This window comes from Crocodylus siamensis, chromosome 6 (assembly GCF_052110815.1).
Source record: "Crocodylus siamensis isolate JL-2025a chromosome 6, ASM5211081v1, whole genome shotgun sequence".
Taxonomy (NCBI): domain Eukaryota; kingdom Metazoa; phylum Chordata; order Crocodylia; family Crocodylidae; genus Crocodylus; species Crocodylus siamensis.
In genome coordinates this window covers 3,012,637-3,032,478 of record NC_143400.1, presented here as the reverse complement: position 1 = coordinate 3,032,478, position 19,842 = coordinate 3,012,637, and the positions used below count along the sequence as shown (strand labels likewise).

At 59.9% G+C, this 19,842-nt stretch overlaps 3 protein-coding genes across 8 annotated transcripts; 1 reads left to right on the top strand and 2 right to left on the bottom strand.

Annotated features, from left to right (window-relative positions):
- Nucleotides 1-1,631: 1,631 nt before the first annotated feature.
- On the bottom strand, nt 1,632-4,532 carry TIGD3 (tigger transposable element derived 3). Its single transcript, XM_090050884.1, has 2 exons — nt 4,456-4,532; nt 1,632-3,937 (listed from the first exon to the last, which is right to left on the bottom strand). Exon 2 carries the CDS (start codon nt 3,832-3,834, stop codon nt 2,521-2,523), a length of 1,314 nt encoding a protein of 437 aa, XP_089907010.1. The 5' UTR covers nt 3,835-3,937; nt 4,456-4,532; the 3' UTR covers nt 1,632-2,520.
- A 222-nt stretch (nt 4,533-4,754) lies between these two features.
- Nucleotides 4,755-12,559, bottom strand: SLC25A45 (solute carrier family 25 member 45). Of its 6 annotated transcripts, none has more exons than XM_090050891.1 (6): nt 12,060-12,517; nt 11,915-11,973; nt 11,758-11,829; nt 11,105-11,290; nt 10,703-10,973; nt 9,789-10,426 (listed from the first exon to the last, which is right to left on the bottom strand). In XM_090050891.1, the coding sequence occupies exons 1-6, from the start codon at nt 12,094-12,096 to the stop codon at nt 10,167-10,169; spliced, it is 885 nt and encodes a 294-aa protein (XP_089907017.1). In that variant the 5' UTR covers nt 12,097-12,517; the 3' UTR covers nt 9,789-10,166. The 6 variants fall into 6 exon arrangements, with proteins under 6 accessions (XP_089907021.1, XP_089907017.1, XP_089907018.1 ...); XM_090050892.1 differs by having other exon boundaries at nt 11,930-11,973; nt 12,060-12,512; XM_090050894.1 differs by having other exon boundaries at nt 11,930-11,973; nt 12,241-12,512.
- Nucleotides 12,560-12,892: 333 nt separating this feature from the next.
- On the top strand, nt 12,893-19,312 carry FRMD8 (FERM domain containing 8). Its single transcript, XM_090050879.1, has 11 exons — nt 12,893-12,980; nt 13,380-13,464; nt 13,631-13,798; nt 14,013-14,114; nt 14,446-14,504; nt 14,598-14,764; nt 15,266-15,487; nt 15,595-15,718; nt 17,046-17,207; nt 17,350-17,533; nt 17,918-19,312. Exons 2-11 carry the CDS (start codon nt 13,380-13,382, stop codon nt 18,022-18,024), a joined length of 1,380 nt encoding a protein of 459 aa, XP_089907005.1. The 5' UTR covers nt 12,893-12,980; the 3' UTR covers nt 18,025-19,312.
- The last annotated feature ends 530 nt before the right edge of the window (nt 19,313-19,842 follow it).

Sequence of the window (19,842 nt, the reverse complement as noted above, 5' to 3'; positions counted from 1 at the left end):
CCGGGTCAGACTGAACTGCTTCGAGTTAAACCGGTTTGTTGAACTTCTGTCCCAGAGCCCCTCCACCTTGAAGTTAACTCGCAGTCCTCCAGTATCCCAGGGTGCTTAGCACCTCGCAGTCTGCTGCAGCCCAGCAGGGTGGCGTGCTCTAGCGCCCCCCAGTGCCTGGCCCAGGCCCCACAGGCGTCCGACTGCATTTCCACAACCAGAAGCGGAGGTCTGCTCCCTTGCTCGGGGGCTCAGTCTCGGCAGCACGGACCGACGCGCGGACGCCGGATCGATTCAGGCGCCGGCTTTTTGCTTTGCCGCGGCTTGTCCTTGTGCCGGCACGCGTGGAAACGTGGATGGTCCAAATGGATTCAACCGGTTTTGTGGCCTGTCGTTTGCCTATAAAAACCACCCTGGTAAAAAATTAAAATATTGACGTCCCAAATGGACTGATCTGTTCTGGGGGGTCGAATTTTTGCCAAAAAAAAAAATTGGGGCTTTTCTCTTTCTTTTTTTTTCCCCCTGAATGATTTCTTATTTCATTCGTGTTGATTATTTCATTAGTATTAATTGATTTTTGCCTCTATTGCCTTACTTACTCTTGTTTCTTCTGTAACATGCCCGGCTTCATGGCGGGTTTGGGCTCTTGTCTCTTCGACAGCAGATGCTTATTACTCATGGATTTTTTGCTGTTAATTCTTTGTTGTATACTTTCATTAACCAATTTTTCCTTTTATTTATTATTGTATACTTTTAGTACTGGATTTTTGCTAATATTTTTCCTTTATAATTAGATATAAGATATTAATGAATTTGTGCATTATTCTTTATCGTATACTTTTATTAGTGGGGTTTTGCTATTTATTGCCTATCATATACTTTTATGAACCGGGTTTTACTTATATTTATTCTTTACAGTATACTTTTAGCAGTGGATTTTTGCTGATATTTATCCTTTGTAACATACTTTTTATTCTTGGATTTTTGCTGTTATTTCGTCGTTATCATATCCCTTTATTAGTGGATTTTTACTAATATTATAAAGGAAAAATATACTTTTATTACTGGATTTTTGCTTTTATTTAGTCGTTATTGTGTATTTTGTATCCATGGATTTTTGCTAATATTTATTCTATATCATATACTTTGTACTAATGGAGTTTTCCTCGCACTTGTTCTTTATCATACTTTTATTAACAAAGTTTTGCTATTATTTATTCTATATAATATACTTCTAAGTAATCAATTTGTGCTTTTATTTATTCCTTCGCATATACATTTATTAATGAAATTAAGGTCTTATGTATTCTTTTTCATACATTTTTATGAATGGAGTCTTGCTGTTTTGTAATCGCTGGCGCATACTTTTTATTAGTGGATTTCTGCCATTATTTAGCCTTTATTGAATACTTTTTACTAATCCATTCTTGCTATTTCTTCATCACACACTTGTTACCAATGGATTTTTGCTTCTCTTTAGTTTTTATCACAATGCTTTTTATTAATGGATCGTTACCGCAGCATCGATGTTTTATTAATGGCGTTTTCCTAGTATTTGTTCTTTACCACTTTCCTTTTTTTGACGGCGCCTTTGCTATTGTGCTATACTTTTACTAACACATTTTTACTGCTTTGTACTCATTAGTGTCTGTTCTTTAGTGGGGGATTGAATCTTCCTTATATTCGTTGCATTTAAATTATTTAAATTCCAAACTATTTTTTTTCTGCGCGTGAGAGCCCCCCCGCCCATTCTTCCAGGCCCCAGTTATCAGAGAAGCCACGACACCAAGTCACTGACGGTGTTTCCTGTTCACTGTAACGGGAAAATATCGTCGCCCATGAGATCCCGGGGGCACCTGATGTGTCCCAGCGCTGATGGACGAACACCCCGGTGGGACTCGAACCCTGGGCCTGGCAGGTGGCTTGAAGGGTGGTGCGGGGCAGAGGGCCCTGATCCAGCCAGCCATGCCGTGGGGGCACGAAGGCCATGGCTGGGGGTCCGGGCTGAGCGGATGCGGTGGTGATCCCGCTGCGCTGGGAGCTGTACGGGAACGGGAACGGAGCAGCCCGGGGTCGAGTCACTGTGTGAACGTGCTGAACCTGGCCTAGGTGAGTGAGGGAGCCGGGGGGAGGACCTGGGCTCCCAGCCCCCGCTGCTCTCACCCCTTGTCCCCAGACAGGGAGACAACCCGGGCATCTGGCCCCCAGCCCCCCAGGGAAAGAGGAACGTCCAGCAAATCCTCCTGTTTGTCCTTGTTCTTTATTTCCTCTCTCGCGGCCCCTTCCTCTCCCCCCTCCCTCAAAAAACCCACCCCCAGACCCCAAATGCACTTGCTGACTCAGTAGGACCGCGGTGCCCGGCCCCTGCCTTCGCTGCCCAGCACGCACGGCGCTGTACATGGGTCGTGCTCGCCCTCCCTGCCTGGGGCAGACCCCAGGCTGGGGGGCGCGGGAGGAGAGCCCAGGCACCCCAGCCGCTTCCAGCCCCGTGGCCTCGGGCTGGGGGGAATCCAAGCTCCGGGGGGTGGAGGCTCAGGGCCCAGGGTCCCTCTCCACCTCCTCTTCGCAGGCGTAGAAGTGCCGGAAGACGGCGTCAGGGGCCCCGCGGGCCTCCAGCCAGTGCCGCAGCGTCCCCAGCGCCCGCAGCGCCTCGTCCCGGCTGGGCACCTCGCCAGGCCCCTCTCCTTCCTCCCCTCTCTCTTCTTCCTCCTCCTCCTCCTTGCAGGGTGGCGGCAGCGTGGGGGCACCCCCCTCGCTCTCCAGGTCCAGGTAGCGGCGGAAGGCAGCGGGCGTCAGGCCCGGGGGGGGGGGCACCTCCGGGGCCTCATGCGCCGCGTCGGCGAAGCAGCGGGCAAGCAGCGCAGGCTCCACGGCCTCCCAGGCGGCCGCCACCATGTGCAGCGCATCCAGAAGGGTGACGGGGGCCGTGCCCCGCGCGGCCGCCTTGGCCAGCAGCCGGCGCTTGTAGCGCGCCTTGAAGTCGCGGGCCACGGCCGGGTGCAGTGGGCAGGGGGCGTCGCCGTGGGGCGCGAAGACCACACGGATGTTGGCGGGCACCGGGTCCGGGCAGCACCACTCGGGGTCCAGGAGCAGGGCCACGGTGCGGCCCTGGCGGCCCAGCTCCCAGTCGAAGTCGGCCAGCCACTCGGACACCAGCTCGGGCGTCACGCGGCCCCCGCGCCCGGCCCGGTACAGCGCCGGCAGAGCCTCGGCGTCGGCGCCAGGCGGGGGCCCGCGGCGCCCCACCACCACGGCCTTGCGCTTCTCGGTGCCCGTGCCGTTGGCGCACAGAGCCACCCGCACCCGCGGGCCGGCGCTGGCTCCCGGCAGGGTCCGGTAGAGCAGGGGCAGCTCCCCGCAGCCGAAGATGTCCTGCGGCGGGAAGTCACGGAGCAGGCGGGCGGGCGCCGGGGGCTGGTGGGCGCGCGGCGGGCGCGGCACCATGCAGACGTTGTTGCGGCGCTTCCAGCGCACCAGCCAGCCGATGCTGGGCACGAAGGCCTGCCCGGCGCGGTCCGCCAGCTCCTTGGCTTTCTGCAGCAGCACGGGGCCCGTGACGTCGCCGGCCCGCGCCCGCGCCAGCCGGAACCAGCCCAGCAGCGCTTCGTCCAGGCCGCTGTACTTGGACTCGCGCTTGCGCTTGCGCTGGCGGTTGGCCGTGCCGCTGCGCCAGTCGGCCAGCAGCTTGTCGCGGTTCTTGCAGATGCGGGAGATCTGGGGCTGCGAGACGCGGAAGCGCCGCGCCACCTCCGACTGCGACAGCTTGGACTCGGCCAGCAGCGCCAGCACCTGCACCTTCTCGGCCAGCGACAGCGCGTGCAGCTTCTTCTTCCCGCCCAGCTCCATGGGGGCGCGGGCGGGGCGCGGGGGGGCCCCCAGGGGCGGCAGGAGGGGGTGGGGCGGGGGGCCCCCCCGGAGGGGCCGCGGCAGCGGAGGAGGCTGGAAGGAGCTGGAAGGGGGGAGAGAGCAAAGAGACCCCCCCAGTGGGACAGGGTGAGCGGGGTGGGGGGGCAACCAGGTGTCTGGGCTTCCCTCGGTGTAACCTCCCCCAGCTGGGTGTGCGTGGTGGACGTGCGAGACACCTGGGAAGTGTGTGTGTGCATGTGTGTCTCAGATGCCTGGGTTCTGTGCACGAGCGTGTGCGCATCCCGGACACCTGGATTCCCTGCACGTGTGTGTGTGTGTGTGTGTCCTGGGTTGTGGGGGGGGTGTTTCAGATGAGACGCGCACCCCTCCCCCCCGGACAAGGGGGTGCATGCGTGTCAGACCCCCAAGTTCTGTGCGTGCCTTGGATGCCTGCGTTCCGGGGCGTGTGCACGGGCGTGTGTGTGTGCATGAGTGTGTATTGGGCGCCCGGCTTCTCCGCGCGTGTCTGTGTGTGTGCTGGATGCCCGGTGGGCGCGCGTGCGTGTCCGGGCACCTGGCCCCCGGATGCCCCCAGCCGCCCAGCCCAGCCCAGCCCCCTACCTGCCGGCTCAGGCCGCGGCCATGGCGGGGTGGGGGGCGGGGCGGCGGGACGAGGCGGCGCTTCCCAGGGCTCCGCGCGGCGGCGGAAGAGGAGGAGGAAGGGGCGGGGCGTCCGGCTCCCCCGCCTCCCGCCCCGGGGGTGCTTTATACTGGGAGGGGGATGTGGGGCGCTCCAGCCGCCCCGGGGGCCCGTGACACCCGGAGCTCGTCTGTCCCGGTTGTCGCCTGGGCTTCGGGGCTTTTATCCTAATCCGTTGGCGTTGCGGGCGGGGCCGTGGCGTTCAGCCCGGCCCGGCGCCCGCAGGTCCCCGGTCCCGGGGGTGGGGGTGTCACTTCTGCGGTGCGGGGGGGCTCTGATAGCCCAGGTGAGGGGCGCTGGCTGAATTGCGGGGGGCTGGTGGCCTAAAGTGGTGGGTTTTGCTTCAACCATTGGTTGCGGCCACGGGTGGGGGGTGCTGGTGGGTCGGGAGCCGTGGGGGGCACACGGAGGTTTGCTGTTTTCTGGAGCGGAAGGGACTGGAGAAGTGCGACAGGCAAAGGGCGAGACTGCAGTGTGCAGATAGTGGATACGATCCAGAAATCTGGAGAGAGGAAAAAAATATATGGAAAATATAGAACGAGAGAAACATATATATATATATAGTGTTAGAACGTGGAAAGGGCAGAAGGATGCCATCTGCCAACACGGGGGTGGGGAGGAGAACGGGTAAAGGAGAAGATCAGGAAATTATACGTGTAGAGAGAAATATCTCTGAGAAACGTAGGTTATTAAAACACAGCGAGAGAAATCCTAAGAGCGGAAAGTGCAGCAGCGTGTCCTCCATCAAGACACGGGCTGCTGAAAAAATACATAAGAGCAGCAAACGTATGCGGCAAAATACGTGTGTAGAAATATATTGTTGGCAAGATGTAGGTTGTGGAAATATAAATGTGGGCCATCCAGAACCATGCCAGTTGTTAGAAAAATAGGCAATAAGTAACATTAGAAAGTGTGAGTGTCTGTAGAATATGTATACATGTATGTGAGCATGTGTGCATGCAGGTATATCATTGAACAGGATGGGTTGTCAGAAATGGAGAAAAATATAGAAATAGATGGTCTGTAAGCAGGTAGGTTGGTAGAAAAATACTGAATTCATAGAAATTAGAATGTATAGAATATTTATATACCTACACACACACACACACATACATACATACATATATAACTGTGTATATAGACACACATACATACATACGTGTGTGTGTGTGTGTATGTATATGTGTCTATGTACAAGTATGTATATGTGTGTGTGTGTATACACACACATACACACACACACATTGTTAGAGATGGAGGAAGAAAATGTAGAGACAAAATATAAAATAAAAATATTGTTATAAAAATAGACAATATGTAAAAGTAGCAAATGTGCCTGTGTGATGTTCAGGATATATATATGCGTGTGTGTGTGTGTGTGTGTACATATATATGAAAAATATAGATTGTTAGAGAGGAAGAAAAATATAGAAATATATAGTGTATATAGATTATTAGAAAAAGATGCAGTTCATAAAAATTAGAAGATGTGTTTGTATATATATAGAATGTACAAGTGTTATAACGTACAGTATATATATAAATTCCGTATATATAAATTGTCAGAGGTAGAAGAAGAAAATGTAGAAATAAGTCTGGAAAACCCTCAATTTTTAGAAAAACAGACAAAACATCAAATGTGTGTGTGTGTGTGTGTGTGTGTGTAGTTTGAAATTAAGGAAGAAAATGTAGACAGTCTAGAAAAATATAGATTGTTAGAAAACTCTTCTTTTTCAAGGGAGGCGACTGCAGCTCTGCAGGGAGCTTACTCCTAGTCTGGACACCCTGGCTGTGAAGACATTTTTCCTGATGTTGAGCCTGAATCGATCTTCCAAGAGTTTATGGCCATGACTCCTGGTTTTCCCTTCGGGTCCTGCTGGAGGTGCATCGGTGCATGCACGCCAGGGGATTATTTGCCCGGCTGGCTACAGTGTTGCCCTGCCAGCTCATTTCATCCCGCGGTCCATTGTGACCCCCAGGCCCCTTTCGTTCATGGTGCCGGGCAGTTTGGTGCCGCCGAGCCTGGCGGTGTGGCGCCCCGAGGTCGCTCGCCCCGAGGTGGAGCCCGTTCCACTTCTCAGTGTTGCACGTCACCTGTTCCGTAGCTATCGGTGCAACGTTGGGGAAATGCAGCGATAGCGGTGGGTGTCCGTCCGTCCGGAGACGAGAGGACAGCACGGAGGGAGGGGTCAGCCGGCCGGCCAGGTGCGGGTAGCGCCCGGTCCCTTCTGTGCCTACCCGCAACATCGGTCTCAAATGCTCCTGGACGTGGTGCGGGCCCTTCCTGAGTTTCTGCTGCCCTTCACAGATTGGGGTTTTCTTCCTCCAAAGCCTTCGCTCCACACCACCGAGCCTGTTCCCAAGCATCTCTGTCCTCAGCCCGCTCCTCCCCGTGGTTCGACTGGATGGCCGCAGCCCTCAGCTCTGTCTTGCAGGCGTTGACCAAGTGATGAGGACACCCGCGTGGTCTTCCTCCCACAAGGAGATGTCCACACGAGAGGTCCCCGGCCATGCAGCCATTGCCCATTCTCCACTGATGGCCAACGCAACGAAAGCTTTAGAGGCCTTGGCCCAAGCACCTCTGTCTTGCAGACGGCCTCCGCTGTATAACAGCTGGAAGGAAGGTGGGGAACCTCATAGAGACATGGCCACGCCATGCCACGTGCCCCGGTCTTTACTGGTGTGGACAAGGAAGCACCGACGGGGCTGTCTGCCTGTAGGCGCACAAACCCAGCAAGGGAGACCCATGGCCATAAGGCAAAGCCTCACGGTCAAGAGTGAAACCCAAGTGTGGTTGAGACTCGTGGCAGAAGGGATCTCTTTTATTAGACCAACTAGATTTTTGCAAAGAAAATGTCTCTAATAGCAAGCTTTTGGGCACAAGTACACTTCTTCAGGCACAGGAGAAAAGTTTGTGCCTGAAAGCTTGCAATTAAAGAAATTTTTTTGCAAAAATCCAGTTGGTCTGATGCAAGAGATCCCCTCTGCCATGAGTCCTGATGGCTTTTGGCTCTAGACCAATACGGCTACAACCTGGATCTCCAGTGAGAACCATTTATCCTAACCGCTTCATGTAGCTGGGGAGCAGGTCTCCGTGATCATCAGTCTGCATCCGCTTTGGTTGTAGACAGACGCGTGGCATTAATAAGCATGTAGCCAGGATTGCAGACCCCGGGGAAGTGGGATGTCCTGGACCTGAGCTTCCAGAAGTCACCCACCCTCCTGGGCATGGGCGTTCCCTGGTCTGAATGGTAATTCACCCCCAGCTGGGCGTTCCCATCGAGTGGCTGTCTTGACGCAGGCCAGGTGCGCTCTCTCGTGGTCCCAGGCCCCGTCCGACAGCGTGAGCTCCCTTTGTCGCCTCGTCTCTAGGCATCAGGAAATGGAGAAATACGCAGTCTCTAGAAATGCAGCTTGTTGGGAAAACAGCCAATAAGTCAAAGGAGAAAATGTGTGTCTATTGTTGGGGGTATGCGGCTTGTTGGAGGGAACAGAAGTGGAAGAAGCATGCTAAGAATAAATAGTGAGAGAGGAGAGTCTGGACTAACTGGAAAAATGGGGGTGGGAAGGAGTCTAAGGGGTTTTTCCCTGGGACAATAACCCAGCGGCCTGTCACTTTTGGCTGCGTTTTGCGAGCTGCTGGGCTGGACGTGTACAGTGTAGGTAATTCGGGCAGGAACAGGGCTGTGGTTTTGGGGCTGGAGGCGTTGCGTGTGGCTTGGAAACGTGGGTTCAACAGGAAGGGGAAAAAACCCGGGCTTTATGCTGCTTGCTGAAAAGACAAAAATGCAAGTGATGGCTATTGAAGGATAGTGTTGGGGCCTGTTGCTGGAGTGCTCCAAGTCTGATGGTGGGGTGGGGGAAACTGAGGTACATAGTCTTTGTTAGCAATATCTGGCAATATCGTCTCTATTTGGCACGGGGGAGGCCACATCTGGAGTCCTGTGTCCAGCTGTGGCCCCCACAACAGAAAGGATGTGGACACATTGGAGAGAGTCCAGCGGAGAGCAACGAAAATGGCTGTGGGGCTGGGGGACAGGACTGGTGAGGAGAGGCCCAGCGAAATGGGTTGATTTAGTCTGGAGAAGATTAGACCGAGGGCGATTGAAGAGCAGCCTTCACCTCCCTGCAGGGGGCTGCAAAGAGGCTGGAGCTGGGCTGGTCTCAGTGGGGGCAGACGACAGGACAAGGAGCAATGGGCTCAGGCTGCAGCAAGGGAAGTTGAGGTTGGATATTAAGAAAAACTTCTCACTAGGAGGGTGAAGTACTGAACAGGCTACCCAGAGAGGTGGAGGAGTCTCCATCCTCGGTGGTTTGAAGCCCCAACTAGACAAAGCCTTGGCTTGGACAGTGGAGTTGGGGCTGGTCCCGCTTTGAGCAGGGGGTTGGACTAGATGTGACCTCCTGAGCTCCCTTCAACCCTCCTTGTCTGTGATTTTATAACTCTAACATATACTGGTGTAAGTGTGACTTAGACTCACAAAAAAGGAGGCTGGAAGGGACCTCAGGAGGTCACATCTACTCCAGCCCCTGCTTCAAGCAGGCCCAGCCCCAACTCCACCATCCCAGCCCAGGCTTTGTCCGCCCAGGTCTTCACCACCTCCAAGGTTGGAGACTGCAGCACCTCTCTGCATTGCCTGTTCCAGTGCTTTCTTACCCTGCATCGACTTTAAATGGCCTGATGTGGAGGGGAAAAGGGGGAATCTGAGATGCCCGGGGCGATGTGCTCCTCTCGGTATTGCTGCCCAGCTCTGCCAGCAGCTGCTTCTGGTCATGCAACTCCCATTTCCCAGCCCAGCAAACTGGTGTTAACTCTGATGAGATCCCAGCGAGCCCAAGCTACGGGGTGGCCTTGACTTTCGGAGGCGCTGGACACCCTGCCAAGGGGCTCCGGGACCCCCGCTGTTGTGCTGTGAAGCGGGAAACAACATCTGCTTTATTTCCCTGCCTGTGGGTCTCCCTTGCTGTAATTGCTTTAATTGCTCACAGCTGCAGCACGTGAGCCTGGGTCCCTCCTCCCCAGAAGCAGCTGCAATTTATAGGGGTTGGGAGTCTGTGGAGATGTGTTTAAAGCTGGGGCTCTGGGTATCTTCTTCTCCCCTGGAGAGGGGTGGATGGGATGGGAGCCTGGGTACTTCCCCCTGCCCTGGGAAGGGAGTGGGGACTTGGAGATTGGGGCAGGGAGCCCAGTCACCTGGGTGCGGACCCCAGGGAGCTGGGTGGGCGCGAGGGCGCACAAAGGCGGCAACACGGGTCGTGTGTGGGTTCTCTTTATTCCCTCTCACTGCTGACCCCAGGTGCGTGAGCCTGGCAGGTAACACCCCGCACCCAAACCGAGCTGTGGCCCAGGTGCCCCCGGGGCCTGCTCCCCTCGTCATGGCTAGACTCAGAGTTGGGGGGGTGCCAAACTTCAGGGGCCTTTGGGGGGGAGCCCAGATGCCTGGGTGGTCTCCCTGCTCAGAGTGGAGGGGTCTGGGGGTGGGGGGCACAGCAGGGGAAGCAGGGATCCTGCCCCAGAACGGGGCGCTCTGCCCAGCAGATGTCCTGGAAAGCTAAGCAGGGTTGGGGGGTTGCTGCGGATGGGAGCCCCCACAACAGTGCTGCAGGGAGCGAGGGCGCAGCCTGGGGGGGCTCAGGTGATGATTCGGAGGACGCTCTCATAGCCGAAGAAGGTGACGGCATTGACGGGGAAGGCCCGGGCACAGTTCAGCCCCAGGCCCCGCAGGAAGACCCGGGCACCCTCCTTCCGGGCACTGAGGCGGGCGCAGTGCAGGATCCCGCGGTAGGGGCTGCCCCTTGCCTGCAGCCGCACCTTCACCACGTCCATGGGGGTGGCGCAGGCCCAGGACAGCGACCCGGCCGTGCCGCCCGCCAGTAGCACCGTGCTCACACCTGGCAGGGAGCAGGATGGGGCGCTTAGGGCTGTGCTGCAGGGGGCAGCCAGTGGGGGGTGCTCTGCCCAGGATAGTCCTGGGAAGCTGGGGAGGTCATGTGATGGTGGGGAGGTGCAGTATCTGCTGCTGTGCGAAGGTCTCGTGCTACACCGTGGCACGTCCATTAACCCTTGCCCAGGGAGGGAGCGGCTGGGCGTCCTCTCAGGAGCCCTTGTTATATAACAGGAATTGCTCCCGCACCCCCAGGAAGGGCCAAATCCTGCCCCCCGCTCACCTGGCTCCTGCCCAGGGGGCGTCAGGCCACGGGACAGGCTGGCGTAGAGGAGGAAGTAGAGGCCGCTAGTGGGGGTGTCACGTAGCGCCAGGGCCCCTGCGCCCCGCAGCAGCCCCCGGGGCCCCTCCTCGCGCAGGATGCAGGCAGCACAGTGCGCAGGGCCCCGGTAGCAGGGGGTGCGCATCTCCTCTGCCAGCCCCCCTCGGGCCAGGCTGTGGGTCTGGTTCTGCAGCCGCACCTTGATGAGATCCACGGGGGCCAGGACCACAGCCTGTGCAAAGGAGACCCACCCCCAGGCGAGGGGCACAGGGCACTGTCCCCACGTGGACCATGCTCCCTTCCCCGAGCCCAGGCCCCACTGGCCTCCCAGACCTGGAGGGAACCCGCGTGTCGGCTCCTCACCTGGGCCAGTCCAGCACAGCAGCCGGCGGCGAGGACCCGTCGGGCGGGGGGGGCCGAGGCGTCCCGACCAGGGCAGGGGGGGCCCCCGAGGCAGCGCAGGGCAGTCCCGTAGGTCCCGAACATGACAGCGTTCACGAGGGCCACGCTCAGCAGTGGGAAGCTCATGCCCTTAAAGAACCCCAGCACCTGCCCGGCACCAGGGCCTTGTGAGTGCACGGCCTCTTGTGACCACCCCCCTCGTGAAAGTGCGGGCACCCCCCTGTGAGCTTCATGCCCCCTCCTGTGAGATCACCTGCCCCTCTGGTGCTCATGAGAGGCATGTGCTCACAAGAGGGGCTGTGAGCTCACAGGGGCCACCTGCACGTTCACAACAGGGCGGGAGTGCATGCTCCCTCGTGAAAGCACAAGTACCACCCCCCCCGCAGGAGCTAGTGTGCGTGCCTCTTGTGATCACCCTAGCACATGGGCCCCTCCTTGCACGGACACAATCCCTTGCACGCGTCCTCCCGTGAGACACGTGGACGCCCGGTGCAGAAGAGTGGGTGTCGCACGTGGGACCAGCGTGCAGGGTGGGGGGTCCTGGGGCCGGAAGGAAGCCTTTGGGTCGGGGTCCCCCCTGTGAAGTGCACCCATGTTCCCCGTGCGAGCTGTACCGTCTCCTCGTGGTACGTGCGGAGCACGCAGTCCAGGGCGCCACGGTAACCGGCCCTCGCCTGCAGCCGCACCTGCAACGATGGGGGGTGGGCGCAGGGCAGGGGCCACAGCCCCCGGGGGAGCGGGGTCTCCCCAGCACAGCCGGCTCAGACGCACCCCCGGCCCGGTCACCTTCACCGTGTCCATGGGGTGCCCGACCACCAGCCCCAGCGCACCTGCACCGGGAGAGGCCGTCACGGGAGGGGACGAGACGAGGGCACCCCCCGGGGCAGGGGCGGGGGTAGGACCCCCCGGGCCTCACCCGAGATCCACCCGGCCACGAAGTCGGCCACGGCCATGGGGCCGCCCCGGGCGGGGGTTACCCCCCGCCACAGGCCGAGCCGGCCCCCGCGGGGGCGGCCTCAGTTTACCCCCGGCCGGGCACCCTCGAGCCGCAGCGGGGAGCGAGCCCGGCTGCGGGTCCTGTCCCTGCCGGGACGTGCCTCAGTTTCCCTGCCCCGCCCCGGGGCGGGGGGAGGAGGGCTGAGGCCCCCTCCCGGCACTGCTGCCTCCTGGCGGCCGCCCGGCGTCTCCTGGCGGGGAGGGCCCGCGACGTGGAGCATGGTGGGAAATAGAGTCCACCCTTCCCGGCCTTGTGGGACACGTGGTCGGCGTCGCGGGGCATCTTGGGATACGGGGCTCCCGTCGTGGTGCGTAAGACACGGACAGGGTCTCTTGCGGAGCATGCTGGGTAGTGGAGTTCTTTGCCCCCCGGGCCACAGAGCTTTATGGGACATGGGCTCCGCCGGGAGGCATTGTGGGAAATGGACCCCCTCCCCCGTCTCCCAGGTGGGTGACGGGAAATGGAGTCCGGCCCCGGTGCATGGTGGGAAACGCGTCCCTGGCGCGGGGGACCCCGGAAAGTGAAGCTCCGTTCGTGAGGAAAACGGCAGCGTTACATCCGCCGCGGGGGGTGACGGGAAATGGAGTCCAACCCCTCACCCGGGCCCTGGCGGACTCCGCCGCCGCAAGGCACGATAGGAAATGGAGTCTTTTCCCCCCCATGGGCTGTAGGCTGATTCCTGTCGTAGGGCATGATGGGAAGCACTGGGTTCGGGACGGGGCGGGCCCTGACGTCACCCCAAGGGGCGAGGCGCGGGCGGGAAGGGGGTGGGGTCTGGTTTGGTGTGGCTCCGCCCCGTGGCGGTTTCCGCCTGGTCCCCGCGGCGGTGGCACCAGCTTGGTGGGTCCCAGGGGCTATGGAGGTGGGGGGAGTCCCCTTTCCCTTCCCTTTCCTTCCCCCACCTTGGGGATCCCCTCCCCAAGGGACCCCCAGACCCCACCCTTGGGGCTCCCTCTCCCCAAACTTGAGGACTGCCTTCCCCTCAGGGGACCCCCACCCCCTACTCTTGGTCCCCCCCCCACACCCATTGGGATTCCCTTGGAGTGGAGAGACCCCTGGAGTGGAGAGACCCCCCTGAGTCCTCCCAGCCCCACCTTGGAGACCCCCAGATTCTCCCTCCATTTTCTAGGGGCTCCCCCTGACCCCAAGGCACCTCCAGACGCCCCGCTAAGGTGCTGCCCCCCCACTCCCCCCCTCACCTGAGTTTGGGGAATGATCTCATGTGACCCCCCCTTGCAGATGGAGAGTGAGGAGGGGGCGGCCGTGCCCCCCAGCCCAGCCCAGCACTCCCAGCGCAGCAGCCTCTCCTCCACCGGTGCCCGAGGTGGGTTGCCTGGGTTCTCGGGAGGGGAGTGGGGTCTGGGGGTGAGATCCAGGGTCCTGGGAGCCCGTATACCCAGGTTGGGAGGGACCGAGGTCTGGGCAGGCCCCAGCAGGGTGGTGGGGCGGGGCGGTGGGTGCTGAGCGCCCGGACACCTGGTCCCTTGCAGCACTGGACGTGGTGGTGTACCTGGTGGATGACACGTCGGTGCCGCTGGCGGTGGAGAGCCTGCCCTTAGTCAGTGCCCACGAGCTGCACCGCGGCCTGCGCGACACCCTGCAGCTGCCTGACATTGCCGCCGACGCCTTCGCTCTCTGGCTCGTCTCCCCGCTGCTGGGTGAGGGCTCCACGGGTGCGGCAGGGGAAACTGAGGCACAGGGAGCCCCAAAGGGTGCGGGGGCCAGGACGGGCCTCACGTGAGCCTTTTTCAGGCTCAGTAGAACGCAGGACACCTGGGTTCTCTCCCGCTCTGGGAGGGGAGAGCAGGGGCCTGGGAGCCCGGACGCCTGCATTCCCTGGCTGACGGGCCCCTGCACTCCCCCTGCCCCTAGAGGTGCAGCTGAAGCCGCGGCACCAGCCCTACAAGCTTTGCCGGCAGTGGCCAGAGCTGCTCTTCCGCTTCACAGACTGCTCCGAGGAGGAGATTGCGCAAGGTGCGTGTGCGTGTACACATGTGTGCAAAGCCCCCTGCTTTCCCAGGTGGTGCGACAGGCCCCAAGCACAAAGCTGGAACCGCTGCACTTGTATTAGAGGATGGAGGGGGGTTGGGGACCCAGACGCCTGGGGACTCTCCAGCTCTGAGGGGAGTTGGGGTGGGGGGAGCCGGTGCCCCTGACACCTGGGTTTCGTAGGGGGACAGTGGGATTGGGAGTTGGGACTCCTGGGTTCTGTAGGAAGGGTGTGAGGGGTGCGGGTTGAGAGCGGGGGGGGCTGGAGGCCTGGGCACCTGGGTTGTCCCTTCTCAGCCCTGTCTGTGCCCCACAGACGAGCCGGCCCTGCAGTTCCGCCGTAACGTGTTCTTCCCCAAGCACCGGGAGCTGCAGGTGAGCATGGGGGGCCCGATCCGGGGGGCGGGAGAGGCTCAAGGACAGCCGGGATCCACCCAGCCCTGACGGGGAGGCCGTGGCGCCTGGCAGGTGGAGAACCCAGAGGTGCTGCGGCTGCTGTACGAGGAGGCCAAGCTGAACGTGCTGGAGGGGCGCTATCCCTGCGACCCGGAGGACGGCGAGCAGCTCGGCGCCCTGGCCTGCCGCCTCACCCTGGGGCCCTACGACCCCGACCGCCACACGCCCAGCACCCTCAAGTAAGGGGGAAGGGCGGGGTGGAGAGCCCGGGCTCCCATTGTCCCCCAGACCCAACTCCTCCCAGAGCTGGAGGAAGGACACGGGTGTCTGGGCTCCCAGCCATCTGGGGCAGGGGAGGCACCCGGTCCCACACGGCCCCATCCCACCCCAGGAATGTGGCCAGACCCAACAATCATGCTTTGTCCCACGGCCTCCGTGGGCGGCTTGTCCCAGCCCAGACAATGGGGCATTGATGGGGGGACCTGAGCCCCCACTCCCCTCCCGGACCTGGAGACGGCCCAGGAGTCCCGGCTCCTAACTCTCATCTCCCAGCCCCTGCCAGGGGTTATGGGGGGGTGGGGGCTGGCTGCGGGTGATGGGGGGCATTAGGAGGATAAAGGAGAGACCTGGATGGGGGACATGGGGGCTGATGGAATCAAGGGGGGACCTGTGTGAGGGGTTGGGGATCCTGGTTAGAGCATCTGGGGTTCACCTGGCCTCACTGCCCCCCTCTCCTCTAGGACAAGCCTGGGGGAGTTCCTGCCACGCCCCCGGGGCCACCAGGGCAGGGGGCTGCTGGGAGCGCTGCGCAGGCGGGGCAGCACCCGGGCCCCAGCCCCCGAGCTGGGCCTGCTCGATGCCTTCCGGGCCCTGCGGGACGAGGCCGCCAGCCCCGAGCCTGAGGCACGGAGCCGGCTCCACCGCGCCTACCTGCAGCACTGCCACCGCCTGCCCTACTACGGGTGAGTGTGCCCGAGCGAGGTGGAACCCAGGCGTCCAGGCCCCCCTTCTGCCGCACCCCACACGCTATCTCCTGCGAGGCAAGCGGCATGTGTGTGTGCCCCCACAGCTGTGCCTTCTTCCCCGGGGAGATCGACCGACCGGCCCAGGGCTTCCTGCACCGCGGGGGGCGCAAGCCCGTGTCCGTTGCCATAAGTCTGGAGAGCGTCTACATCATGGACAGGAAGGAGAAGGTACAGACCTCGCCGCTGCATGTGCACAATGGGAACATACACCCAGGCAACACGCGCACGTGCTTATAATGAGAACGTAGGTGTCCAGGACATTCAAGCAACACATGCAACGCATTCAAGCAACACATGCATGTGTGCATATAGAAAACCTAGATGTCCAGGACATGCACATGGCAATATGCGTGTAGAGAACCCAGGTCTTGCATACACAGACACATACATGAGCATATAGAGCCTAGGTGTTTGAGACCCACATAGAACCCAGGTGTCTGGGACACGATCCTTTGCATGTGTCTAAATCCCTGGTGCCTGAAACACACACCCAGGAAACACACGTACATGCGCACACAGAGAACTTAGGTGCCCAAGCACTCGTGTGGGCACACACACATAGAGAGCCCACATCATGCACACATGTATACATAAATACACACATACGCACATAGGGAGTCCAGTTGTCTGAGACACACACGCAGAACCTAGGTGTCTGGGACACATTCACATGCATTTGTGTAGAGCCCAGGTGCCTGGGATGCACCCAAGCAACACACACGCATGCACACGTAGAGAGCCTAGGTGTCCAGGACACGCATGTGGACAGACTTGTGTAGAGGCCCAGGTGTGTGGGATGCATACACGTGTACACGCACGTACAGAGCCTGAATGTTTGGGGGAGACGCATGCAAAACCTAGGTGTCTGGGATACTTGCAGAGCTCAGATGTCTGATGTGCGCAGACACATACACGTGCAGAACCCAAATATCTGGGACACAGACCCCTTCCTGCACAGAGAACCCAGGTGTCCAGGACACACCTGCATGCAGACACACCTGCAGAATTCAGGTGTCTGCGATACATGTCCACACGCATGCGGAGAATCCAGACGCTTGGGACACATGCACGCAGATGTATGCCTGTGTGCACGCAGAGAACCCAGCTCTTGTGGGGATGCATGCACACGTGTGCAGAGAGAACCTAGGCACAGACACATTTGCACACACGCAGAACCCAGGTACCTGAGACACGTGCACATTGACATGCAGAACCCAGGCATCCAGGACACGCTGCACATGCTGTGTGTTTAGGGCAGCATGCAACGAGCTGCATGTGGATGGCTAAAGTCCTGCAGGGGCTGGGGGGGACTTGTATGGACACTGGTGCTCCCCACTTCTCTGTTCCTAATCAGGCCAGGATTGGGCCACCTAGAGTGGAAGATCCCTGCCCCTTTTCCCCTGTCCCACGTCCCAGGATCAGGCCTGGATCAGCCCCCAGTACCCCGGGGCTAGGACCTGGATTGGGGCTCACGTGTCCATGTGTGCAACGGCAGCACGTGCTGCTGGGGCTGCGCTTCCAGGAGCTGTCGTGGGACCACACGTTCCCTGAGGAGGCAGCGGGCGGCGATGGTGACCACGTGCTGTGGCTCGAATTCGACGGCCAGGGCGAGGATGGCTCCCCTGTCAACAAGCTACTTAAGATCTACTCCAAGCAGGTGAGCTACAACACCCTCCCCACCCCGCCAGCATTGGGGGCAGGATCAGGCCTGGATCAGGGCCCCTGGAGGAGACAGGCCCCAGCCAGTGCCTCCCCCACCCCCAGATCAGGGCAGCTCTGATATGCTCCTCCTTCAACAGGCAGAGCTGATGAGTGGTCTAATCGAGTACTGCATCGAACTGAGTGGGGGGGCGGAGGTGGCGCCCCCTGAGCCTCCCCCAGGGGCAATCCCCAGCGACCGCCCACGCCCCCGGCTGCAGCGCCAGGACAGCGTGGTGTGCAGCCGGCTCCAGCAGCTGACCACCATCGACTACGTGGAGGATGGTGAGTCTGAGATGAGGACACGGCAGGGGGGGACCCAAATGGGCTGGTCTCCTGCTGACTCCCCTCAAATTTAGATTGCTGCTAGGGAGAACCCAGGTGTCTGAGCTCCCCCGACCCCACTCTTTTCCTAGAGAGCACAGCCCTCCCTGCTCCTGTCTTCCAGATCCCGCTGCCCTCCTAGAGTGGGGAAAGAACCCAAGCAGCCCAGCTTCTTGCTTCTTTCCTGGGATTCGGAGAGAACCCAGCTGTCTGGACTCCCATCTCTCACCCCCCAGCTCCCACTGCCGTCCCATAGCGGGAGATAATCCAGGCGTCTGGACTCCCAGGAACCCCTCCTGGAGCTGGCCCTGTCCCACTCTGACCCTCGTCTCTCCCCGGGTGCAGGCCAGGAGATCCGGCGGGTGAAGCCGCGGCGGACGGCATCTTTCTTCACGCGGCAGCTCTCGCATGGCCCCACCACCTACGCACCTGTGCGGCCTGCAGAGGCTTGAGCCATGGAGCCGCCCCTGGTTTGCTGCCCCCCCAGCGCGCATGCCTCTAAGTTATTCTGCATTAATTTATACCCCACCTGCTACCTCTGGCCTTTCTCAGACCCTTTTCTTTAGCTGGGGCTAGACCCTGCATCTCTCCTGGACCATGGCACAGAGGGGGCGTCCAGCACTGCCTTCTGCCCTACCTCTCTCACCCCCCACCCCACTGCACTCCTAGAACCAGAGAGAACCTAGGCATCCAGGATCCCAGCCCCCCTACTTCCACTCCCCAGCCCCCACCTCCATCGTGCAGCTGGAAAGAACCCAGGAATCTGGGCTCCCAGCCCCCTGTGATCTCACCCCCTAGCTCCCAGCCCTGCTACTTCCACTCCCCACCCCACCCCACCCCCCCTTCCCACAGCTGGAAAGAATCCAGGTATTCAGGCTCCCAGCCCCCGATCTCACCCCCCGCCATCCCATCCCAGAGCTGGAGAGACACCAGGTGTCCAGGCTCCCAGCCAGCCTTGCTCTCACCTTACTCACTGATCCTTTTGGTCTTGAGCGATCATGAACACTTCCTTGCACCACCCCCCCTGCTGCTGGCAGTGTTTTGCCACATCTGGGCATTGTCCGGGGGGTCTCTCCGCTCCTGGTGCACTCCAAGGTCCCCAGGTGTCGTGGGTTGCAGACTCTGGACCTCCTTATGCCAGGGCCTTCTGCCCCTTCGTGGGCAGCTCTGTGCCATTTCCCCTCATGGAAGAGAGAGGTCAGGTTCCCCCCCTTGGGAGCACTGCCCTGCACCAGGCTCCAGCACCTCTTGGGGCTGGAGTGGCCAAAGCCAGTCGGATGCCAAAGCCAACACAGCCAAGGCTGTGGGCAGCCTCTCGTGTGTAACGCCCATCACGGTCCCAGATGCCTCCCTGCAGGTAGCTGGGGCACAGTTCTTCAAGGGAGAATTCAGCCTTCAGGGAACCTCATTTCTCCTCGCCAAAGGAAGAAGCCAAGGAGCAGTTGTGCCATGCCAGCTAGACTCTGCATGCTATGCACATACGTGCTGGGCTGCAAACAGACTCCCAGGCATGACCGGGGGCTGGGTTTTGTGGTGGGCTTTTTTTCCCCCACACACTTTTTATAATTGCCCTGAACTAGAAACACTGGCAACGCTGCTCCAGCTCACTACTGGGCATCGCATCCTTGGCCTCATACTAACAGCTGGGTTCACCAGCGCCAGAGCCACACAGATACTAACACCTCCCCGCTTCCTTTTTGTACGGTGCGGATGGCACACCAGTAAAGCCCGTGTCTCTGATGGCGCTGTGTTCTTACCAAAGCGGCTGATGGAGGGAGCAGGGTCCTGGCTTACCAAGGTGATGGGGTGATCTGCTGGGGCCGGGAGGGCTGTAACATTGAGGGGGTGGGGAATGGAGCTACTGTTCACCTTGTCCCAGATGCTCGAGCCTGGTGGTTTAAGGCTAGCGAGAATCTGGACTGTCTCAGGGAAGTGTTGCGTGGAACTCATTGCTGCAGGGCAAGGTGGAGATGGAGCAGAACCAGGGGCTGGATGAAGTCACCAAGGATGCATCTATACCTGGGTACAAAACAGATCAGTTGGAGCGGAATGTACGAGCAGAAGCCCTGCCACGGACTGGGTCAGGCTACAGGTCTGTGCAGCCCAGTCTCCTGTATACCAGAGCACAGAAGCTGGGAGGGAGAGCAACCGAGTCTGAGCAGGAATTTTTTCCCCCTGCTCCTTTCTCCCCTGCAGCCGTTTCAGGTCCAGGGCGTTCTGACCCAGAGGCTGTGCCCCTCCTGCACACCACAGCCCCCGAATCCCCCCTT

Coding starts and splice junctions, on each gene's coding strand:
- SLC25A45 (XM_090050889.1), bottom strand. CDS start 12,483: ATGCTCCGCAAGAGACCCTGTCCGTGTCTTACGCACCACGACGGGAGC. Junction 11,830..12,240: donor GGCGGGGCAGGGAAACTGAG/GCACGTCCCGGC, acceptor CCATCGTTGCAG/GTGCGGCTGCAGGCGAGGGC. Junction 11,291..11,757: donor GCACGTACCACGAGGAGACG/GTACAGCTCGCA, acceptor GGTGCCGGGCAG/GTGCTGGGGTTCTTTAAGGG.
- FRMD8 (XM_090050879.1), top strand. CDS start 13,380: ATGGAGAGTGAGGAGGGGGCGGCCGTGCCCCCCAGCCCAGCCCAGCAC. Junction 13,465..13,630: donor CTCCTCCACCGGTGCCCGAG/GTGGGTTGCCTG, acceptor GGTCCCTTGCAG/CACTGGACGTGGTGGTGTAC. Junction 14,115..14,445: donor CGAGGAGGAGATTGCGCAAG/GTGCGTGTGCGT, acceptor TGTGCCCCACAG/ACGAGCCGGCCCTGCAGTTC.
- TIGD3 (XM_090050884.1), bottom strand. CDS start 3,834: ATGGAGCTGGGCGGGAAGAAGAAGCTGCACGCGCTGTCGCTGGCCGAG.